This window comes from Gopherus evgoodei, unplaced genomic scaffold, assembly GCF_007399415.2.
Source record: "Gopherus evgoodei ecotype Sinaloan lineage unplaced genomic scaffold, rGopEvg1_v1.p scaffold_32_arrow_ctg1, whole genome shotgun sequence".
In the NCBI taxonomy this organism is placed as follows: Eukaryota; Metazoa; Chordata; order Testudines; family Testudinidae; genus Gopherus; species Gopherus evgoodei.
In genome coordinates, this window is record NW_022059994.1 from 6,706,334 (window position 1) to 6,725,977 (window position 19,644).

Here is a 19,644-nt window from a genome sequence, read left to right on the forward strand (position 1 = left end):
AAGCCAGCACCAAAATGGCTGCCCAGTTGGCATTACTCCCAACATGGCCACCACGTCCCCACCCTGGACGTGCCAGGCTGGTGCAACCCCCTTTCGTCCCCCACCACAGGACTAAATTTGAGGGGGGAAGATGGGGGGAAATGAAGGCCTGGCTCTTTAAGAGCGGGGGGGGGGCACGAGAAAACGGTCGCTTGGCCCTTTAAGAACCGTCTCTCAGAGGGAAGCGTTCTGAAATCCTCTGGTTAAGTCTGTCCGCCCCGGGCTCCTGTAGAGAACCCGGAAGTGGAGTTTCTTTACCCCCGCGCCCCCCCCGTCTACCCGGCTCCCGGCTTTGGTCCGGGCCAAGATGGCGAAGCTGCTGAGCTGTGTGCTGGGGCCGCGGCTGTACCGGGTCTATCGAGATCGGGGGCCGGCCAGGCCTCCCCGGGATGGGGACGAGGCAGCCGAGGGGACCCAGGATGGTTCTTGGGTGAGTCCGCCTCCTCCCCCCGCTGGAGACAATGGTATCGCCCGGGCTCCCGTTATTTCTATGGGGGCTTGGGCAAGACCATGGTGGAGAAAGGGGGCAGCTCCCCATTGTCCATCATGGAATGTTTTGAGCCCCAGGATCTTGATATCCCTCTGGGCGCTACCATAATGGAACATGGGGGGGGTTGGTCGTCTGGGCTGCTCCCCGTTATCCAGCATAGTATCCCCAGGGGATTGATACTCCTCCCTTGGGAGAGACCATTGTAGCACATGGAGGGGTTGAGCTGAACCCTTTTCATTCTCCAATATGGTATTGACGGGCCCCCGCTTTTGGGGGAGACCATTGTAGGAAATTTGGGGGAGTCACAAGGAATTGGACCTTCATCCCCATTATCCAATGATATCGTCCCAACCCCGCAGCTATTGATACTGCCTTGGAGAAACCATTGTAGGACATGGGGGGGTGCCACTCTGCAGCACCTGATGTGGTAGCTGCTAGCCTTTGAGGTAATGATGTTCTCACCTACTCAAGAGAGACCCATCACAAGGATGGTGGGGGACATGGCTGTACGTGGTCTCTCCTAGGCTCTAGTGTATTGATATCCCAATGGATCAGTCCACTGTGTATGGTACTTGAAGAAATCCAGTTCCCCCCATTATCCAGCATGGTATCTTCCAGGAGTGAGTGTTAATATCCACCTGGGACAGACTATTATAGGAAATGGGGGGAGGAGAGCATCAATGGGGCATCTTACCCCTTTCCACTATCTGATATCTCCCAGCCCCCCAACCATAAATATTCCCCTTACCTTAGCTTCCATTCTCATCCTATTGCCATGACACCTTCCCCCAGCAGTTGGCATGACTCCTGTGTATGTGGCCTTGCCAAAATGGCCACCATGATGCCATCCCCAGAGGCGCCGTTTTGGCGTGACTCCTGTGTGATGTAAACAAAATGGCTACCGTGGCCCCATCCCTGAGGTGCCAAGTTGGCCTGACTGCAAAATGGCGTCACCGAAATGGCTGCTGCGTGTCCACTGCAGAGGCATGAGGTTGGCCCAGTTCCAGCGTGGCGTCACCAAAATGGCTGACGCACCCCCACCCTTGCAGTGCCAGGCTGGCGTTACTCTAAAATGGCTGCTGCTGTTTCTTCCTCCTCCCTGAGCCGCCACGTTGGTGTGTCTCCAGTATGGCCATTGGGTTGGCATAACCCCTCGTGTGATCTCACCAAAATGGCCACCATGTCCTTCGATGGGTGGTCCAAGTTGGCGTGGTGTTGCTGCCTCTCTTACCCCCATGGGCCCCACATGGACTGATTCCAGCCCTATGGTATATGCCCCCTCTCCCAACCCATAACACCCTGTTGGCTCCTTGGTGGCAGAATGGGGATCTGTCTGGGTTTCCCCCCATCTAATTTGGAGGCTTAACTCCCAGAGTTTCCCACACCCTCCTGGTCACCCGAACCCCCAGGGGCTAAAAGGGGCCCCAGGGGGCTCGAAATGACATGGGGTCTCTCCTAGCAGGAGTCGTACTACCAGCCACGGACACTGGAGAAGCATGCTGACAGCATCTTGGCCTTGGTGAGTCCCCCTGCACCTTCGGGGCTGGGTCATTCAGTGGAACCCTGCATCCTGGCTTCTAGCCCCTGCTGTAACCACTAGACTCCACTCTCTGCACCGCATTTCCTGGTCCCTCTCACCCCTCCATAAACTGCCCCAGAGGGAAGCAATGACTCACTCTGCAGTGAAAACATGTTTGTTTCTAATCCCGTCCCACGGGCCCTGGCTGGGTTAGATACTCTGGCCCTGCAGCAACCTGCAATCCTTGCCCTTCGGTGAACCCCAGAACCCACTCCCTGCCACAGCTGGGATAGAACCTAGGAGTCCTGGCTCCCAGCCCCCCTGCTCTAACCACTACAGCCCACCTGAAGCTGGGGAGGGAACCCAGGAGCCCTGGGGTTGGGTTTTGTTGGCTGTATCATCCTACTGGCCCTCTCCTGTTCCTTGCAGGCGTCGGTGCTCTGGTCTATTTCCTATTACACTTCCCCCCTGGCTATGTTCTACTTGTACCGAAAAGGTAGGGGGCGTTGCGCTGCCGGGAGCGGGGCTGGGGGGGGGGGTCAGCAGGGGGTGCTCTCCCGGCGGTCAGGGCTGGCCCCAGGGCAGTGCTAGGGGGAGCAGCACTGCCGGGAGCAGGGCTGCCGGGGGGGTCAGCAGGGGAGGCTCTCCCTGGCGGTCAGGGCTGGGTCCATGGAAGTGCTAGGGGCATTGTGCTGCCAGGAGCTGGGCTGGGAGTTTCAGCCGGGGGCACTCTCCTCTGGCCCTTGCTCAATTCTGTCTGCCTTAAACATCCCACCCAGCAGTTATTTTTATAGCTGCGATTTCCCATTCACTTCCTGTCCCAAAATGCAGTGGTGTCATTGGGCTACTGCCAGACCCTGCCCCATGGCATCAGATGCAGCCAGCTAAGTGAGCCATCTCAGTGCAGTGTTACATGCGGCTGTTCCCCAGCTGCTTCACCCCAGAGGTGGCTGCATCACTCCAGGCTGACCCCTCCCTGGGGGCGCAGCTTGGGTGTCTGCTGAACCCTGGCTAAGGGACACGTGCCTCTCCACCCCCCACAGGATACCTGACTATGTCGAAGGTGGTTCCTTTCTCTCACTACGCTGGGACCATGCTGCTCCTTTTGGCCGGGGTCGCCTGCCTGAGAGGTAAGGAGTGGGAGCTGGTGGTTAGACTGGGGGGCTGGGAGCCAGGACTCCTGGGTTCTTTCCATGGATATACGAATGTGTTTAACTTGGTGCCTCTGTCACAGGCATCGGGCGCTGGGCCAACCCCCAGTACATCCAGTTCATCACCATCCTGGAAGATAGCCACCGCATCGGCACCCCAGAAATCAAGGTGAAGAGGATGGGGGAACCCTGACCTCTCCCCTCGGCTCCCCCCCGCCCGGCTACGGTTGGGGGGAAGCAACACAGCCCTCCTCCCAGGGGGTTGTCGCCCATGATCCTCCACAGCTGCGTCCCACCCAGCTCCCAGGACACCCTGCAGCCTGCTCCAACCTGTCACCCATGATGCTTTTCTGCCTCCGCTTCCCCCTGTGGTCTCCCAGGATGCTCAGGGGCCAACCCTGCCTGTATCTCCCAGGATACCTTGCTGCCCACTCCCCCGGTGCCATTTGCCATCTCCCATGGTGCCTGTGGCTTCCCTCGGTGCCAGCCCGTTTCCCAGGATGCCTGGCGGCCCAGCCCCTCCGCACTGCACCTCCCATGATGCTCGGTTCCCCTCGTGGCCTGTCCCTCTCCATGCTGGGGCTGAGCTCACCTGCCAGAGCAGCCCCCGGCCAGCAGGAGGTGCTGACATGCTGCTCACTCTGCTGTGAGGGGGCGGACGGGCTGGCTGGAATGACCCATTCCAGCCAGGGGGAGGGGGCAGCCCAGCGCACCCCTCCGTCGATCTCTCTAGGTCCGTCTCACCTCCTTCCTTCCTTTTTCTCTATCTCTCCTTGCTGCAGAAGAAACTCGCCAGCTACAACTTCGACTTTCGGAGCTGGCCCGTGGACTTCCGCTGGGACAAGGTCGCTAGCCGGTGGGTGCAGGGAGAGAACCCAGGAGTCCTGGCTCTCTTTCCTCCCTCTCCCTCGCTCTAACCACTAGACCCCACTCTGCTCCCAGAGCCAGGGAGAGAACCCAGGAGTCCTGGCTCTACCCCCCCCCCCCCGCTCTAACCACTAGACCCCACTCTCCTCCCAGAGCCAGGGAGAGAATCCAGGCGTCCTGGCTCCCAGCCCCCACTGTAAGCCTCTTGTTCGCTGCCCCGCAGGTCGGACTCCCGGGGCGTCTCGCTGCTGCGGCCGGAGCCCAAACACCGGAGCGCGGCCAACGGCTTCCTCCATGCCATCAAGAAGCTGCCCTGCCAGATCGCCAGGTAGGCTCCGCCCCCTGGCACCCAGGGGAGGGACTTTGCCAGATCCTGGGTTCCCATTGGCTGGAGGGAGGGCTGCAGACTGCTTGGGTCTCCCCGACTTCTAGAAACCCCTCCAAGGCATTATGGGAGTCATGGCATCAGCACCAGGGCATCATGGGAGATGCAGGGAAGGGCAGAGAGGACTCCTTGGTGCTGATTGGCCAGATGGTGTGGGGGAGGAACTGGCACATTGGGAGTGACTCCTGGATGCTGATTGGTCAGCCTGTGGAGGGGGAGGTGGCTTTGCAATGTTGATAGAGGGTCCTGTCTGCTGATTGGCCACAGGGATGGGCAGGCACAGTGGTTCTGGAATGCTGAGAGGGAAGGATACTGATTGGCTGAGGGCTGGTGAGTGGGCTTGGAATGCTGGGAGGGGATCCTGGCTGCTGATTGGCTGGGGGTGCAACTCCATGAATTCTGGTTGGTTGACGGGGTGGTAGCTTTGGGATGTTGGGGGAAGGGGTAGAATCCTGCCTTCTGATTGGCTGGAGTGCTCCTTGCTGCCTATTGGCTGAGGTTAAGTGGGACATGGGACTTTTAGGCCATGGACCTGTGTATCCCAGACCTTGTTTGGCTGGGGAGGGTTGTCATGTGACTTCATCCCCAAACTGACCCATAAACAGCTCTCCTAGGGGGAGGGGGGAGGCTGGGTGGATTCCCTTCCAAGGGAGGGGCCAGGGGACTGTGCTGCCCCCACCTACCGCCTCCCTCTGCCCCCCTAGCTACATCGTGGCGCACACCTTCGGGCGCAGGATGCTGTATCCGGGCTCCGTCTACCTGCTGCAGAAAGCCGTCATGCCCATGCTGCTGCAGGGCCAGGCCCGCCTGGTGGAGGAGGTGAGTCCAGGAGGCACAGGATGCAGCTGGGGAGAGAACAGGATGCAGCTGGCTCCCAGCCCCTCCACACGCACACTCCAACTCACTAGCCCCCACTCTCTTCCCCGAGCCAGTTTCTGGTTTAACCCTGCTCCAATCTCTCCCCTCGCGGCCCAGTACAACGGGAAACGAGCCAAGCTGTTAGCCTGTGACGGCAACGAGATTGACACGATGTTCGTGGACCGTCGGGAAAGCTCCGAGCCCCACGGCAAGAAACTGGTGAGCGTTTCTCTGCTCGGCGGCGGGGGCTTAGTCCAGCCGGGACGTGGATCACACAGGATGGGGGGTCTGGATCTGGAAAGCAGGGGCTCTGGGGAGAGAGATCCACGGCCCAGGCGCTTCCCATGGTGATGGGGCGAACCCTGTCCTGGGAGCAGGCCAGATCGAGCAGGAGGTGGCGCAGCGCCAGGCAGACGGCTGGTGGTATAAAATGCCAGTAATTCATAGTGAAAGAGCCGATCACAGGGCAATCGGGCCCTGTGGGCTGGAGGCAGCACCAGCCACTTGGTGCCAGCCAGTGGGGATTGAGGGGTCCCCACTTGGCACCACCAGGAATGATTGGCGGCCTCTCCCTTGGTGTAACGCTTTCCTGTCTCCCAGCCGACAGTGTTCGTAGCAGCTTTATTCCCGGCGCTGCCTATGCTAAGGGGACATAGAACCCAGCTGGGGTCCACATTTGACCAGGGGGCCCAGCTTCGCATTGCGCTCATAATGCCCCCTCCTGCCAACTAGGAGGGTGGGGGAACAACTTGAAAACAGTCCCCTGGCCGAGGACAGAACTCCCTGCGCCTGCCTGAAATGGAACTGAAGTCACAGAGTATTTTAATACATAGGGATGACTTCCTCCCCACCAAAATGCAGCCACCTCTGGGGCAGGGCAGCTGGGGAGCAGACGCATGACGATGCTGCAGCAACTTAGGATGGGCCCAGGAGAGGGGGGGAGAGGGCGGAGCCTGTATCTGATTTTAGGGAGGCCGAATGGACGCGCTTGAGTTGAGGTTCAGTGGGACCCTCATTGTCCCCTCTGTGTCCCCCACCCACCCTTAGGTGATCTGTTGTGAAGGCAACGCTGGATTCTATGAGGTTGGCTGCCTGCCTACCCCCCTGGATGGTATGATCCGGCATCACTGGTGATCTCCCCCCTTTCCACTTTGGTAGAATCCAATCCCTTTGGGAGGAGTAGGGCACAGCTCTGCTTGGAGCAGTCCACTTCTATGCTTGGGGGGGCACTGCTTTTGGACCAATCTACCTGCTCTGGATGGGGGTGGAGGCTGGGGTGGGGGGGGTGTCTCCCTTTCGATTAGATCATTCCTATGCTTTGGGATAGGGGGTTGGGGTGGACGGCCTTTGAACCCACCCATTTTTTGTATGTGGGGGGACAGGTTAGGGCAGCCCCATTTGGGCCAATCCACCTTTCCTTGGGATGGTCCTGGTTCGACTATCCCATATCACTGTGCAGGATGGGGGTGCAGGGATCAGGTAACCTTCTTTGGCCCAGTCCATTTCTCTGCATGGGATGGGGGTTCATTGGGAAGGATCCATTTCTATTTGAGGAGGGGGTTGGGGCCGCCACCTTTCTGTCTGCCCTAGAGCACTCCAGTTTGGGGGCATGGGTTGTCCTAAACTCCAGGACACCAGGGGTGAGTTGTGGCCCCCCCCATACTCCGCAGTGGAACTGTCCAGCAGCTCCCTGCACATTGTTTCAACTGATGATCTCTCTGGCATCCGTCCGGCGGGTTCTGTCCCTGCTGCGCATGGCCTCACGTTAACCCCCCTCCCCCCCCCGCTTCTCCCTCCCAGCCGGCTACTCGGTGCTCGGATGGAACCACCCCGGCTTCGCTGGCAGCACGGTGAGTCCCAGGCTCCCAGCCTCCCTGTGCTCTAACCACCAGACCTACTGCCCTCTCAGACCTAGGAGAGAGCCCAGAAGTCCTGGGTCCCAGCCCCCCCGCTCTAACCCAGCAGCCCCCACTCCCCTCCCAGAGCCGGGGAGAGAACCCAGGAGTCCTGAATCCCAGCCCCCTCACTCTAACCCAGCAGCCCCCCCTCCCCTCCCAGAGCTGGGGAGAGAACCCAGGAATCTGGGCTCCCAACACCCCCACTCTCCCCCACAGGGCATCCCCCTGCCACAGAACGAGGCCAACGCCATGGATGTGGTGATGCAATACGCCATCCACCAGCTGGGCTTCCTGCCTGAGGACATCGTGGTGTACGCCTGGTCCATCGGGGGCTTCACAGGTACCGGGGAGGGGGTAGGAACTATGGGGCTAGGTTGGAGAGGGAGGGACCATATACCGGGAGGAGGGTCAGAAGAGGGGACAGATCGAAGCGCTGTCCCAGGCAGGGGGCTGATCTACTCCCTCCCACCCACCCCGCCGCTGATGCCTTCTCTCCTGCAGCCACGTGGGCGGCCATGTCATACCCAGACATCAGCGCCCTGGTGCTGGACGCCTCCTTTGACGACCTGGTCCCCCTGGCACTCAAGGTCATGCCAGAGAGCTGCAGTAAGTGACCCCTCCTTCCCTTCTGCTCATGTGGTTCAGCCCTTCCCCCCTCACACCCCTGCACCACGCCTGTGTGGTTCAGACCTTCCCCTCTAAGCTGCCCGCATGGTTCCGCCTTTTTACCCCCCCTTTCCCTCTGCCCATGTGGTTCAGCCCTTCCCCCTCTTCACACTGCCCACGTGGTTCGGCCCCTTGCCTCAGACACATGGACTAGTCTGAGAACCCGCCAGCCTATCCCATCTCACAGTTCCCCCACTTTCCGACCCCCCAGGAGGTCATATGACCCCACCCAGCCACTCAATTCCCCTGAGCCATGACATTCTGGAGCATCCCATGTGGGCGGTGGTAGGGGTGGGCAAACCCAATTGGCTGCAGAAATGGAGAAAGCTTCCATTATCAGGGGTTAGGCGGGGGATAGCTTCCTCTCCCCTGTGAGAGGTTCCATTAGCTGTTTGTGCGGGGGATTCATTTCTACCCCTGTGGAAAATGGGTCAGTCCACTGTTAATACAAGCGTCCCTGTTGCAACCAGTGTTCTGTCCTGCACCTGCGCAAGGCGTGAGCCGGGCTGGCTTGCCAGAGAGCAGCTCCCAGCCTCTGGCTGCGTCTGTCGCTCGTTAGTGACCAGCTGCTTTTGGCCTAACGAGGCAACATACGGTCACTGTTGCAACTGATGTTCTACATTGCACCTGCCTGGTGCACAACGTGCGGCTAGATGGCTCCGATCTCTCCAGTGGGTGGGGTGGCCTTTGGATAGAGCGTTGCACTCCGGGACCTGGGGTTTATTTCCGGCTTTCCCTGGCCTGCTGGGTGACATCACCATTCTGTGACTCAGTTTCCCTATCTGTAAAATGGAGCTGATGGGGACTGGCCTCCTTCATAAAGCTCTTTGAGAGCCTGGAAATGGGCTGTGGAAGACCTCCTGGGCTGTGTCGCCCTGCCGCGAGTTAGCCAGCGCTTGTACTGCGTCACCGTTGCAACCGATGTTTTATATGACACCCGTTTGGAAGCAGAGCCTGGTCATGGGTAGCGTCAATCCTGCTCGTTCCTTAGAAACCTGTTTATTAAGCATGGTGTTGATGAAACACCCCCGGGTGTTGACGAAAGCCCCCTGGGTGTTTCTGCGGCTACAGTGTACTTGACTCTCAACGATTTTGTTTTTGAGTTCTAATTCCTCTGAAACCTGCGTGTCCTAGGAGGGCTGGTCACCAGGACGGTGAGGCAATACTTGAACCTGAACAACGGCGAGCAGCTTTGCAGGTAAAAAGGGAAACTGAGGCGTGGGGGGCGGGGGAAAGTTGAGACCTGACGAATCTCAGGTTCTCAGGGTGGCGCTCTGCAGGTGTTCGGCTCAGAAAAACCCAGCCCCGGGCGACAGAGCATGGTTGTGAAACCCGATCTCTGGGCCCTGGCCTGCTAAACTCCGGGCCATACTGATAACCTGTGGAACTGCCTGCCGTGTTATTTCATGCGTATTCCTGGCTAAATCCTTTCTTCCCCTAATCCCGCCAAAATCTTGTCCTCATATCCTGTGGCAGCTGGCTCCATGACCCAGTGAAAGCCAATGGTGAAGTCTAACTCTCTCCCTCTATCCTGGCCTCTGGTATCTAGTGGCACGTTGATCAGGACACATCATGGGGTGGGGAGTTCCGCAGGTTAACGTTATCCCTTCTTGAACCCATGCACAACCTTGGCCCTCAGGACTAACCCTCGGGACTACTTGCTGTGGTGAAGTCTCTCATCTTGGACGGGGGAGGGGGTGTTAATGTACTGTCTCCCCCACACCCACCCCACCCGGACATGCGGCCTTGCTTAGGAGTTTCTCTTTCTTTGGTTCCCAAGATACCAGGGGCCCGTGTTGCTGGTCAGAAGAACAAAGGATGAAATTATCACAACCACGTGAGTAAAGGTCGGGGAGGGATGTGGGTGTCTAGTGGTTAGAGCGGGAGGAGATGGAGGCGGGAGCCAGGATTCCTGGGTTCCATCCCCGGCACAGGGAGGGAAGTGGGGTCTAGAGGGTTTCGGGGAGTGGATACTGGATTTCTAGTGTGCCGTATAAAGAACTCAGAGAACCATCAAACTCATGTCAGTGAAGAGTTCGGAAAATACCCTTAACTCTGCCCCCTGTTTGGTGTGCCGTAGAGTCCCGGAAGATATCATGTCAAACAGGGGGAATGACCTGCTGCTGAAACTCCTCCAGCACCGGTGAGTTGGGGGAGCCCAGGGCTGGGATCGCAGGGGGTTGCAGGTTGGGAGTGAGGGCCACCACCGGAACGCAGCGTGTCTAACCCCTCTCCCCCGGTTCCAGGTACCCCAAGGTGATGGCCGAGGAGGGGGTGCGAGTCGTTCGGGAATGGCTAGAGGCTTCTAATGCTGTGGAGGAAGGTAAATGCTGTAATCCAACAGCCCCTTCTCCCCTCGCAGAGCCAGGGAGAGAACCCAGGAGTCCTGGCCCCCAGCCCCCCCTGCTCTAACCATCAGCCCCCACTCCCCTCCCAGAGCCCGGGAGAGAACTCAGGCGTCCTGCCCCCCCCCCCCAGGCCCACTCTAACCGGACCCCTCCCCGCAGCCTCCGTGTACAGCTCCTACGAGGTGGATGAGGACTGGTGCCTGTCCGTGCTGAACTCTTACCAGGTCGAGCACGGCCGCCGCTTCCCATGGAGCATGGGTGAGTGTGGGGCTGGGGTGGCCGGTGGGATGCTGGGGCCGCAGGTCCGGCCAATCAGCTTGGCATGGGCGGGAGGATGGCTGGGCTGAGAACCGGCCCGCGCGGGTGCTGGGGATCAGCCCATGTGAGGTGGCTGGGGTGATGTTTGGGGCGGGAGGTCTCCACCCAGGGGGTAGCTGGGGCGGATAGTTGGAGTGGCAGCAGCCAGTGGGGCTGTTGCGGGGGGAGGGGTTGGAGGGGAATCAGCCTGGGGCGTGGGTCTCTGCCTAACCTTTGGCCTTTCACCTTCCCCCAGGGGAGGACATGATGCCCGAGGGGCGACGGCAGCTGGCCCTGTTCCTGGTGAGTGTACTCTGATAGCCCCTCCTTCCCGGGGTGGGGGGCAGGGCCTGGCGCCAGGACTCCTGGGTTCTCTCCCTGGCTCTGGGAGAGGAGTGGGGGCTGGTGGGTTAGAGCAGGGCGGAGCTGGGAGCCAGGACTCCTGGGTTCTCTCCCCGGCTCTGGGAGGAGAGTCGGGGCTGGGGGGTTAGAGCAGCGGGGGCTGGGAGCCAGGACTCCTGGGTTCTCTCCCTGGCTCTGGGAGGAGAGTCGGGGCTGGGGGGTTAGAGCAGGGGGAGCTGGGAGCCAGGACTCCTGGGTTCTCTCCCCGGCTCTGGGAGGAGAGTCGGGGCTGGGGGGTTAGAGCAGCGGGGGCTGGGAGCCAGGACTCCTGGGTTCTCTCCCTGGCTCTGGGAGGGGAGTGGGGGCTGGTGGGTTAGAGCGGGGCGGAGCTGGGAGCCAGGACTCCTGGGTTCTCTCTCTGGCTCTGGGAGGGGAGTGGGGGGTGGGGGATTAGAGCAAGAGGGGGACTGGGAGCCAGGACTCCTGGGTTCTCTCCCTGGCTCTGGGAGGGGAGTGGGGGCTGGTGGTTAGAGCAGGGGGCTGGGAGCCAGGCCTCCTGGGTTCTCTCCCAGCTCTGGGAGGGGAGTGGGGCCTGGTGGTTAGAGCAGGGTGGGGCTGGGAGCCAGGACTCCTGGGTTCTCTCTCCAGCTAGTGGCCACAACAGGGGCTGAGGTGTCCCTCCCTGCCCCCCATCACTGATTCCCTCCCTCTTCTCTGCCCCCCAGGCCCGGAAGCACCTGCAGAACTTCGAGGCGACACACTGCACCCCACTGCCCCCCCCAGCCTTCCGTTTGCCCTGGCACTTGTAGCCAGGGGGCCCCCCCATCATGCCCATCAATTGCACTGACAACCCCTTCCCCCGTTGGTCTGTTTTATATGGAGCCGGGTGCCCCCCTCCCTGCTGTGTGAGCGCCCCCCCCCCCCGCACGCTGTAAATCCGCCCCACCCCCAAACCTGGGGGCCCCCCGAGCTGGAGAAACTAACAGTAAAGAAGGTATTTTTTGTACTTGGGGTCTGTGTGCCTGCAGCGATGCAGCCAGCTCTGGGGGGCAGCCCCCCTATGCCTGGATCCTCGGCCCGGCCATCAGGGGGCCCTGGCCCACAGTGGCTCCACTTTCCTCCAGCAGGGGGCAACCCCTCGTTCCCAGGCCTGCTGGGGTGGGCAGAGACGGGGAGGGGTCGGTGCCTAACGTTCATCCTGGCAGCTGCTTCAATGCGGCCGTGCAGGGGCTGGGGAACTCCCAGCTACTGGATGTGGGGCCAGATGATCTCCCAGGGCGGCTGGGCCTGTCCCATGGGGCCTCTTCTCCGCTATGGGTGCTGAGCCCCCTTCACCGGGGGTCGCCCACTTACGCCCCTCGTTAGCTGGCGGAGCTCTCTCCCGCACGCCAAGGCCTTAATTAACCTGTGGGCCCCTGAGCACCAGGCTCTGATCAAACCAGGCTGGGGAGGCTCCCCTGTGACCAGTCGTTAACCTGGGGAACTCACTGCCACTAGCTGCAGCCTGGAATTAGAAACCCGCCACCGTTTCCTTTCCAGTTAAAATGACCAGAGCGCTGGTCTCCGGAGACGGGCAGGCGCCTCATTCGCCTGCCCCACAATGAAAGGATGGGCTCCCAGGGGCAGTTGTCAGAACTCACTGCCCTCTGTCAACAAGCAGGAGCAGCTGGGGCAGTAGGGGGCATTTCAGCCCTGGGGGGCAGCTTGGTAGGGGGGGCATCTGCAGGCACGAACAGCAGGGGAGTGACCATCAGTAGGTTTCAGAGTTAACGCTGTAGGGACCGGCTGGCTCAGGCTCCCGGCAGACCTGGGTGCGGCTGGGCTGGGGGAAGTCTGGGCTGCCGTGATAAGGGCTCCGGCCCCTGACTCAGCCCTGGAGGTGCCAACCATGACGGCTCCCCCCATTTCCCCCCGCCCCTGTCAGTTCCTGCCCTGGAGCGAGATGCGGACCCTGGCGGGGAGATGCCCTGAACCGATGGGCTCGGCCGTCTGGGTCCTGCTGGCCCTGCTGGTGCCCGGCCTGCTGTGGGGTGAGGGGCAATGGCAGAACTTGGGGGAGGGGGCGCTGGGCTAGCAGGGGCTGTGGGTCAGAAGTGAGGGGCACTGGCAGGGCTGGGCTAGCAGGGGCTGCAGGTCAGGAGTGAGGGGCACCGGCAGAGCTGGGGGGGCCTAGGCCTGCGCTAGCAGGGGCTGCGGGTCGGGAGTGAGCCAGGACTGGGGAGGGCTGCGCTGGGCTAGCAGGGGCTGCGGGTCGGGAGTGAGGGGCACTTGCAGAGCTGGGGGGGCCAGGGCTGGGCTGGGCTGGCAGGGTCTGTGGGTTCGGAGTGAGGGGCACCGGCAGAGCTGGGCTGGCAGGGGCTGCGGGTCAGGAGTGAGGGGCACCGGCAGAGCTGGGGGGGCCTAGGGCTGGGCTAGCAGGGGCTGCGGGTCGGGAGTGAGGGGCACTGGCAGAGCTGGGGGGGCCTAGGGCTGGGCTAGCAGGGGCTGCAGGTTGGGAGTGAGGGGCACCAGCAGAGCTGGGGGGGCCCAGGGCTGGGCTAGCAGGGGCTGCGGGTCGGGAGTGAGGGGCACCGGCAGGGCTGGGGGGCCCAGGCCTGGGCTAGCAGGGGCTGCGGGTCGGGAGTGAGGGGCACCGGCAGAGCTGTGGGGAGCCCAGGGCTGGGCTAGCAGGGGCTGCGGATCAGGAGTGAGGGGCACCGGCAGAGCTGGGGGGGCCTAGAGCTGGGCTAGCAGGGGCTGCAGGTCGGGAGTGAGGGGCACCAGCAGAGCTGTGGGGAGCCCAGGGCTGGGCTAGCAGGGGCTGCGGGTCAGGAGTGAGGGGCACCGGCAGAGCTGGGGGGTGCAGGGCTGGGCTGGCAGGGGCTGCGGGTCAGGAGTGAGGGGCACGCTAACTCCCCCCCCCCCACAGGCTTCCCCCCACGGCTGGAGGTACGGGGGGCCGGGGATCAGATTCTGCTCCCTTGTGGGGCTCCGGGCCCCCAGGTGCGCTGGGTCTGGGCCCCCCAATACCCCAAATGTGCTGGTGACCCCGGAAACCTCGAAATCGCCCGGCTGCCCCCCAGGCTGGAGCTCCCCCCAGCCCAGTTCAGGGGGCGCCTGGACCCCCACCCCTCAGCCCCGGGGGCCCTGCTGCTCCGGGACCTGGTCATGAGCGACTCGGGGACCTTCACCTGCCTCAGGGAGTCTGAGCCCGAGCCCCCCATCCAACTGGAGGTGACAGGAGGTGAGGCCAGACCCCCTCCCTGCCCCCCATCAGCTCTGGGGTCACCGGGGGCTCCCCAGCCAGGGCCCCACCTCGCTCACCCCCATCTGCCCCCCCCCAGGCTGTCGGAACAACCTCACCGTCTCCTCCAACTGGACCTCCCCCTTGGCCCTGACCCTCCGCTGCCACCGCTGCCCCCTGCTGGCCGGCCCAGCCTCCTTCCGCTGGTTCCTCAAATCCCGGCCCCTGGGCAACCAGCGCTGGGCTACCAAGAGGGAGCGGGGGGCTACCGTGCAGCTGGACCCGTCCCGGCGGGCGGCCTGGGGGCGCTGGGAATGTCGCCTCCTCGGCGCCGCCTCTGGCGGCTTTGAGTTCTGCGTGGAGCCTCCCCTCAGGGCAGGGGGCCCAGGTAAGATTGTGCCCCACACCCTGCCCCCCCGCACCCCTGCCCCACGGTGCCTCTGCTGGCCCTGACTCTGCCTCTGTTCCAGGCCCCGGCTCTCAGTGGGGGATCTGGGTCGCGGCGGCGGCTCTGGGTCTGATCGGGGCAGGGCTGGGCGCTTGGTGCCTGTGGAGATGGAGGCGGGGCAGGTGAGTCGGGAACCCAGGAGTCCGGGGAACTGCATCCCCAGCAGAGGATGGGGAGGGAGAGAGGGACCCAGGAGTCCGGGGAGCAGAGCCCCAGCTTGGCGTGGGGAGGAAGAGGGAGAGACCCAGGAGTCTGGGGAGTGGTAGCCCCCGGGGGTGGGGGAAGGGACCCAGGAGTCCGGGGCTGGGGAGAAACGTGTTTTCATCGTGTGTCTCCCATGTTCTTCCTTCAGGAACCAACAGAATCAAAACAAACGAGAGAAAGAAACGGGTGAGAGAAAGAAACAAACGCACACAACCACCGCACTCACAGACCCGCTACCCCGGTGTCCCACTGCTCCCACCACGGGTCAGAGCCGTGGGGCCCAGCTACCTCAATATCCCACCGCTCCCACCACGGGTCAGAGCCGCGGGGCCCAGCTACCTCAATATCCCACCGCTCCCACCACGGGTCAGAGCCGCGGGGCCCAGCTACCTCACTATCCCACCGCTCCCACCACGGGTCAGAGCCGTGGGGCCCAGCTACCTCACTATCCCACCACTCCCACCACGGGTCAGAGCCGTGGGGCCCAGCTACCTCACTATCCCACCACTCCCACCACGGGTCAGAGCCGTGGGGCCCAGCTACCTCAATATCCCACCGCTCCCACCATGAGTCGGCCATAGGGCCAGCTACCCTCCATCCGCAGACCCATTGTGCTGGTATCCCACCGCTCCCACCACAGGTCAGAGCCGTGGGGCCCAGGTATCCCACAGCTCCCACCACAGGTCAGAGCCACAGGCCCAGCTACCCCAATATCCCGCCGCTCCCACCATGGGTCAGAGCCGTGGGGCCCAGCTACCTCAATATCCCACCGCTCCCACCATGAGTCAGCTGTAGGGCCAGCTACCCTCCATCCGCAGACCCATTGTGCTGGTATCCCACCGCTCCCACCACAGGTCAGAGCCGTGGGGCCCAGGTATCCCACAGCTCCCACCACAGGTCAGAGCCACAGGCCCAGCTACCCCAATATCCCGCCGCTCCCACCATGGGTCAGAGCCATGGAGCCCAGCTACCCCAGTATCCCACCTCGCCAGCTGAGTGCAGGGTGAATGCCAGGTCTCTTGCCTGAGTAGCCGGGTCCGTAACCCTCCCAGCCATGTTCAGTCCGCAAGGACCCAGTGGTGGGTAGTTCCACAGGTCAACTGGCTCCTTGCTCAGACCCCCCACACACACTATCCCATCCCTACTTCCCTCTCCATTTTCTCCTTCTCTCCATCCTGTGCCAAGGAGCCCCCAGGCTCCATTTATCCCCCCCGGAAGAGCCGCGGCTCGGAGCCAAATCGACTGAAAGACGCCTCACGCCCCAGAGTCGGGAAAGAGAAGTGAGAGTGTGAGGGACACTGGCAGAGCTGGGGGGAGCCCAGGGCTGGGCTAGCAGGGGCTGCGGGTCGGGAGTGAGGGGCACCAGCACAGCTGGAGGGGGGCAGGGCTGGGCTAGCAGGGGCTGCAGGTTGGGAGTGAGGGGCACTGGCCGAGCTGGGGGGAGCCCAGGGCTGGGCTAGCAGGGGCTGCGGGTCGGGAGTGAGGGGCACTGGCCGAGCTGGGGGGAGCCCAGGGCCAGGCTAGCAGGGGCTGCGGGTCGGGAGTGAGGGGCACCGGCAGGGCTGGTGGGGGCAGGGGGTAAAAGAGAAATATCTCTAGCTCATTAACTTTTCTCTCCCCAGGCCCCAGACCCCCTGCTTTATGCTGAAGTTCAGCACCCCCTGATGGCTCGAGCCCCACTTCCTCCCCCACATGGCACCACAGTCTATGCCACTATTGTGTGACACCCCCCTCCTGTGTTGTGTTCACAGCCCGACTCCTGTCCCAGGTGATGGGAAATTCAGCTGGAAGGTGCTAGAAATCCCTGTTAAAATCCTGTAGTGGGGAGTTCCCCAGGTTAACGGCTTGTGGCATTAAAATCTGCCTTTGAAACCTCGTGTCTGTGATGTCACCTCTGTCCTTAAGACCCCACCCTTTGGGCCTGGCTCTGGGGGGTGTGGGTCAGGCAGATGCGGCTCCCCCTCCTTTCCTGCCCCCAACGTCTGCGCAGAGCCCCCCCATGCCCTCCCCGAGTGAGCCGCGTCTCAGCGCGGGCCAAGGGGTCCCCCTATAACCAGCCCCCTAAACCCCCCCCCAGAGTAAACCACGTCTCTGCTCTTGGCAAGGGACAAGTGACGATGAGGTGAATTCACGCCAAGGCCACCCACCTCCGTGGGCAGGATTTGAACCCACGACCCTCAGCTTTGCGCCCCGCCTGTTAACTGCACAAACTGCTAGGTGGTAAGTGGGTAAAATCCTGGGTGTTGGGGGCTGGGAGCCAGGACAGCTGGGTTCAAACCCCAGCAGGGAGAGGGATGTGTTGCCCAGCGGTTAGAGCAGGGGGGTGGGAGCCCGGACTCCTGGGTTCTGTCCCTAGCTCCGGGCAGCTACTGAACAAGGGCCCGTGTCATATCCTGTGCCTGGCTGGCTGCAGCTTCCTCTTTGCTGTAGCCCTGTGAACAAGGCCCCTGCCCAGAGGCAGACGCACCCTGCACCCGGAGACCCCTCTCCACTCCACCATGCAGCCCCTTCTCCTGCCCCTGGCCCTCACCCTGCTGGCAGCGGTGCCCCTGGAGGCTCAGCAAGTGGAGGAGCCGACCGGGCCATGGGGCTGGGCTCTCTCACTCGCCAGGTGGGGGCTCGGCTGGGGAACGGAGGGCTCGGGGGGGGGGCGCTCTGCCCTGGCCTCAGTGCGCTCCGTGTGGAACCCAACTCCCAGCAGAACCCCAGAGCCGATGAGCCCTAAAACTCTCCCCCTGCGGCATCACCTGATGCACCCCTCCCCTTCACTTCCTGTCCCAAACTTGTGTTCAGCTGTTACCCGCCCCAGAAGTGGCTCCATCTCCAGGCCGGGCCAGGGGTCCCTGTCACTCGAGCCCTCTCGTAGGCAGGAACCGCTCGGCTCTGGAGTTCGCGGACCCAGAGGTGACGGCAGAAGCCGGCTCGACAGTGAGTCTCCCCTGCACCCTGACGAGGCCGAGCCTGAGCGGGCGGTGGGTCCCGCGGTACCCGCGCTGCGCTGGTGGCAGTAGTGGGATACAGACGATTTACACAGGGTGGCCGGGGCACACGACACTCCGGAGCGGAGGTTTAAGAAGCGGCTGCGGCTCCTAACGAGTCGGAGAACCCGAATCTCCGTCCTCCAGCTGCGACCCCTCCACATGAACGACTTGGGGGCCTTCTGTGCCAGCCCCAGCCGGGCCGCCCCGCCGATCTCCGTGCCCGCCGCGCCCGGTCACAGCACTGCCGGGGGGGCCGGGAGCCAGGACGCCTGGGTTCTCTCCCTGGCTCTGGCAGGGGAGCGGGGGCTGGTGGGTTAGAATGGGGGCGGGGGGGAGCCAGGACGCCTGGGTTCTCTGCCCGCTGTGGCAGGGGAGCGGGGGCTGGTGGGTTAGAGCGGGGAGCTGGGGGCCCGGACGCCTGGGTTCTCTGCCCGCTGTGGCAGGGGAGCGGGGGCTGGTGGTTAGAGTTGGGGAGCTGGGGGCCCGGACGCCTGGGTTCTCTGCCCGCTGTGGCAGGGGAGCGGGGGCTGGTGGGTTAGAATGGGGGCGGGGGGGAGCCAGGACGCCTGGGTTCTCTCCCTGGCTCTGGCAGGGGAGCGGGGGCTGGTGGGTTAGAATGGGGGCGGGGGGGAGCCAGGACGCCTGGGTTCTCTCCCTGGCTCTGGCAGGGGAGTGGGGGCTGGTGGGTTAGAGCAGGGCGGAGCTGGGAGCCAGGACTCCTGGGTTCTCTCCCGGCTCTGGGAGCGGGAAGCAGGAAGCAGCCAGCAGGGGCCGGATCGTTAACTGGATCCATCACTTTCGGCTCTGCCCCCACAGGCTGCCCGGCCGGGTTGGCCATTGCCGCGGCCCCCCAGGAGCCGGTCGTGGAGGGAGCGTCTGTCCCTCTCCTGTACCCCGTGTGGGGCGCAGGGACCCACCTCGTCCCCAGCAGTGGGCGCCACGTGGCTGCTCAATGGAAAGCCGCCACCAGACTCCTCAGCCCTTCGGATCCTGAGGTCCAACACGCTGACGATAAAGGGTTTCTCCAGCCGGTTCGAGGGTCTGTGGAGCTGCCGCCTGCCTGGGGATTCCTCCCGGTCTGGGGGCTACTGCCTAGAGAGCGACCTGGGGGCTCACAGGACCCAGGAGAGCCCCCAACCTGGCCCCACTCCCATCAGTCCAGCTGCGTATTCAGCCGTGTGTCCCTGTCACAGTCAATGCGGCCACCTCTGGGGCGGGGCAGCTGGGTACCAGCCGCACAGAACAGTGACACCCCAGGGTGGGGGTGGGGAGCGATGGGGGAGCTGGATGCCACGGGGGGAGGTCGGCTGGGACCCCTGAGATTGGACGCTGGAGGCCACACCATACCTGTGGTGGAAAATGTAACATGGGGTCCCTGTGGTGGCAGCCCCGTGTCCCGCCCCACAGGTGGCTGCATCTCAGCGCCGGGTTCGTGGGGTTCCCGGTATAACCAGCCCCGTGTCCCGCCCCACAGGTGGCTGCATCTCAGCGCCCGGTGAGGGGGTCCCTGTGTAACCAGCCCCGTGTCCTGCCCCAGAGGTGGCTGCATCTCAGCGCCCGGTGAGGGGTTCCCGGTATAACCAGCCCCGTGTCCCGCCCCAGAGGTGGCTGCATCTCAGCGCCCGGTGAGGGGTTCCCGGTATAACCAGCCCCGTGTCCCGCCCCAGAGGTGGCTGCATCTCAGCGCCCGGTGAGGGGTTCCCGGTATAACCAGCCCCGTGTCCCGCCCCAGAGGTGGCTGCATCTCAGCGCCCGGTGAGGGGGTCCCTGTGTAACCAGCCCCGTGTCCCGCCCCAGAGGTGGCCGCATCTCAGCGCCGGGTTCGTGGCCACTACAAGTTTGTGTGTCCGGTCGCAGGCTCAGCGCCAGGCAGCGGTGGGGGGGTGACGGTGCTGGCCGTGCGCTGGGGCCTCACCTGTCGGCTACGT

General features: G+C 63.1%; 2 protein-coding genes across 5 annotated transcripts; both read left to right on the forward strand.

Moving 5' to 3' along the window:
* The first annotated feature begins 290 nt into the window (after positions 1-290).
* Positions 291-11,866, forward strand: LOC115640711 (phosphatidylserine lipase ABHD16A-like). Of its 2 annotated transcripts, none has more exons than XM_030543586.1 (20): positions 291-469; positions 1,989-2,048; positions 2,478-2,544; positions 3,092-3,178; positions 3,283-3,368; positions 3,982-4,055; positions 4,290-4,394; positions 5,156-5,270; positions 5,427-5,528; positions 6,357-6,420; positions 7,110-7,159; positions 7,424-7,547; positions 7,709-7,813; positions 9,008-9,071; positions 9,654-9,710; positions 9,954-10,016; positions 10,120-10,196; positions 10,381-10,479; positions 10,775-10,821; positions 11,586-11,866. In XM_030543586.1, exons 1-20 carry the CDS (start codon positions 347-349, stop codon positions 11,667-11,669), a joined length of 1,653 nt encoding a protein of 550 aa, XP_030399446.1. In that variant the 5' UTR covers positions 291-346; the 3' UTR covers positions 11,670-11,866. The 2 variants fall into 2 exon arrangements, with proteins under 2 accessions (XP_030399446.1, XP_030399447.1); XM_030543587.1 differs by having other exon boundaries at positions 1,992-2,048.
* An 89-nt stretch (positions 11,867-11,955) lies between these two features.
* LOC115640712 lies at positions 11,956-16,611 on the forward strand. 3 transcript variants are annotated; one of them, XM_030543589.1, is made up of 7 exons: positions 11,956-12,890; positions 13,769-14,083; positions 14,184-14,471; positions 14,554-14,653; positions 14,884-14,921; positions 15,921-16,023; positions 16,358-16,611. In XM_030543589.1, exons 1-7 carry the CDS (start codon positions 12,749-12,751, stop codon positions 16,398-16,400), a joined length of 1,029 nt encoding a protein of 342 aa, XP_030399449.1. In that variant the 5' UTR covers positions 11,956-12,748; the 3' UTR covers positions 16,401-16,611. The 3 variants fall into 3 exon arrangements, with proteins under 3 accessions (XP_030399449.1, XP_030399448.1, XP_030399450.1); XM_030543588.1 differs by having other exon boundaries at positions 15,921-16,015; XM_030543590.1 differs by lacking the exon at positions 15,921-16,023.
* The last annotated feature ends 3,033 nt before the right edge of the window (positions 16,612-19,644 follow it).

Bases quoted from the DNA above. Each gene is read 5' to 3' on its own strand.
- LOC115640711 (XM_030543586.1), top strand. From the start codon at position 347: ATGGCGAAGCTGCTGAGCTGTGTGCTGGGGCCGCGGCTGTACCGGGTC. The intron at 3,369-3,981 runs GTGAAGAGGATG...TCCTTGCTGCAG, and splicing joins TCGGCACCCCAGAAATCAAG to AAGAAACTCGCCAGCTACAA. The intron at 9,072-9,653 runs GTAAAAAGGGAA...TTGGTTCCCAAG, and splicing joins AACGGCGAGCAGCTTTGCAG to ATACCAGGGGCCCGTGTTGC.
- LOC115640712 (XM_030543588.1), top strand. From the start codon at position 12,749: ATGACGGCTCCCCCCATTTCCCCCCGCCCCTGTCAGTTCCTGCCCTGG. The intron at 14,084-14,183 runs GTGAGGCCAGAC...GCCCCCCCCCAG, and splicing joins CCAACTGGAGGTGACAGGAG to GCTGTCGGAACAACCTCACC. The intron at 14,922-15,920 runs GTGAGAGAAAGA...TCCTGTGCCAAG, and splicing joins CAAACGAGAGAAAGAAACGG to GAGCCCCCAGGCTCCATTTA.